The sequence below is a fragment of the Melanostigma gelatinosum genome (assembly GCF_949748355.1).
Source record: "Melanostigma gelatinosum genome assembly, chromosome: 8".
Lineage (NCBI taxonomy): Eukaryota > Metazoa > Chordata > Actinopteri > Perciformes > Zoarcidae > Melanostigma > Melanostigma gelatinosum.
In genome coordinates, this window is record NC_136641.1 from 28440520 (window position 1) to 28443019 (window position 2500).

The 2500-nt window shown below is 49.0% G+C and overlaps 1 protein-coding gene across 3 annotated transcripts in view; it reads left to right on the forward strand.

The window, feature by feature from the left end:
* irak1 (interleukin-1 receptor-associated kinase 1) overlaps positions 1–2493 on the forward strand; it is an 11662-nt gene extending 9169 nt beyond the window's left edge. For all 3 annotated transcript variants that reach the window (XM_079273573.1, XM_079273575.1, XM_079273574.1), the window contains 3 exons: positions 1293–1872; positions 1998–2096; positions 2291–2493. In XM_079273573.1, the coding sequence (XP_079129699.1) occupies positions 1293–1872; positions 1998–2096; positions 2291–2364 (753 nt within the window). In that variant the 3' untranslated portion in view covers positions 2365–2493. The remainder of the gene's footprint in view (positions 1–1292; positions 1873–1997; positions 2097–2290) is intronic.
* The last annotated feature ends 7 nt before the right edge of the window (positions 2494–2500 follow it).

Genomic DNA, 2500 nt, shown 5'->3' on the forward strand with positions numbered 1-2500 from the left:
TTATTGTATTCATACTAGTTTGTTTCTGTACTTCTGCTGTGGTTTATGATCTTAGATGCTCGTTTAAAGGAGATGCACTTATGACTTCTGGTGACTAGTAGTTCTCTTGAATACCGATGTTGAAGACACTTATTGTAAGTCGCTTTCGATAAAAGCGTCTGCTAGATGACTGTAATGTAATGTAACACCAGTCCAACACCAGTCCAACACCAGTCCAACACCAGTCCAACACCAGTCCAACTCTAGTCCAACACCAGTCCAACACCAGTAACTAGTCCAACACCAGTCCAACTCTAGTCCAACACCAGTCCAACACCAGTCCAACTCTAGTCCAACACCAGTAACCAGTCCAACAGCAGTCCAACAGCAGTCCAACACCAGTCCAACTCTAGTCCAACACCAGTCCAACACCAGTCCAACTCTAGTCCAACACCAGTCCAACACCAGTCCAACTCTAGTCCAACACCAGTAACCAGTCCAACAGCAGTCCAACAGCAGTCCAACACTAGTCCAACTCTAGTCCAACACCAGTCCAACTCGAGTCCAACACCAGTCCAACACCAGTAACTAGTCCAACACCAGTCCAACTCTAGTCCAACACCAGTCCAACACCAGTCCAACACCAGTCCAACTCCAGTCCAACACCAGTCCAACTCTAGTCCAACACCAGTCCAACACCAGTAACTAGTCCAACACCAGTCCAACACCAGTCCAACACCAGTCCAACACCAGTCCAACACCAGTCCAACTCTAGTCCAACACCAGTCCAACTCGAGTCCAACACCAGTCCAACACCAGTCCAACTCCAGTCCAACTCCAGTCCAACACCAGTCCAACACCAGTAACTAGTCCAACACCACTCCAACTCTAGTCCAACACCAGTCCAACACCAGTCCAACACCAGTCCAACACCAGTAACCAGTCCAACAGCAGTCCAACACCAGTCCAACTCTAGTCCAACACCAGTCCAACTCTAGTCCAACACCAGTCCAACTCGAGTCCAACACCAGTCCAACACCAGTCCAACACCAGTCCAACTCTAGTCCAACTCTAGTCCAACACCAGTCCAACACCAGTCCAACACCAGTCCAACTCTAGTCCAACACCAGTCCAACACCAGTCCAACACCAGTCCAACTCTAGTCCAACTCTAGTCCAACACCAGTCCAACACCAGTCCAACACCAGTCCAACTCTAGTCCAACACCAGTCCAACTCTAGTCCAACTGTAGTCCAACACCAGTCCTATTCTGTTCCACCTGGTCAGTTCCTCATGTCAATGTTTTCCTCTCAGGTGTTTGACAAACTTCAGGATGTCCACGTTGTCTTGAGTAAGACCAGGTCCTCCTCCCCCCTCCATCATCCTCATCTTCAACCCCCCTCCCTGTCCTTCCCCAAACCCACACGCCCCCTGGACTCCAGTGTGGGAGCTCTGTCCAACCAGCTGTCCAAACTGGGCCCACTGGAGTACACCTCCCAGCTCTCCCAGTCCTCTCAGTTGTCCTCCCTCTCCTCTTTCTGCTCCCTCACCCCTCCTCACCCGCTGCACTCCTCCTCTTTCACCGGTCCGTGTGAAACCGATGAGAGTCGAGGCTTCTCCCAGTATGACATTCGCTCCCAGTTCAGCTCCAACGGGACCAGCTCCAGGTCTCTGTCTCCATCCACCAGAGACCAGTATCACAGTCCAACTGGGCCCACAGAGTCCCAGTTGAGCCAGCCTTCTGTCCCCACTGAAGACCAGTACAACTTCCCTCCCCTCACAGTGGCCCCCCTGGGACCAGACCCTGGAGGGCAGACCACAGCAGGGCTCTACGGTGTCCCAGAATGCCTCTCTCCTGGGGGGTCCCTGCAGTCCTTGTTTCCGGAGTCCTCAGGTACTTCAGCAGGTTGTTTAAGGACCCGTTCTATAATGAAGGTTGTTTATTGGATTGGTTTCGGAGACGTTTCTTCTCATGGTTCATGTCTGAATCTATAAACTGATCCACTTCCTGTGTTTCAGTCCTCATGAATCCCACTAAGCAGCGTTTCCTGCAGAAGAAAACTCTGTACGAAGAAGGGAGGATTCAAACTCCTGAGCTGCTGTCGTCTGATGACCTCTGTACGTAGAACACGGAGATATTTCATGTTTTAAATACTTTATTTTATCATAGTTAATGTCCTCATCTCATTTAACTCATCATATTCATATCAAATGTGTTTAATCTCATTTCATGTCTCATTACATATTTATTCTCATTTTATTGACTGTTCATCTCACTCGTGTCTCATTTCTTATTTCCTGTGTGACATCAGACGGAGGGAGGAGTTGTGACCGAGGACCGGAGGAGAGTGACGAGCTGGATTATCTTCCTGCTAAACACCACTGACCTGTTTCACACTTTGATCAACATGTTTGTATGATGAACTGTGTGTATATGAACTATTCATTCACTAAGTTTATACAAATCAATAAACACAAAGAGTCCTTCAGCTGCTGAGGGTCAGATGAAGGTATGACATCAT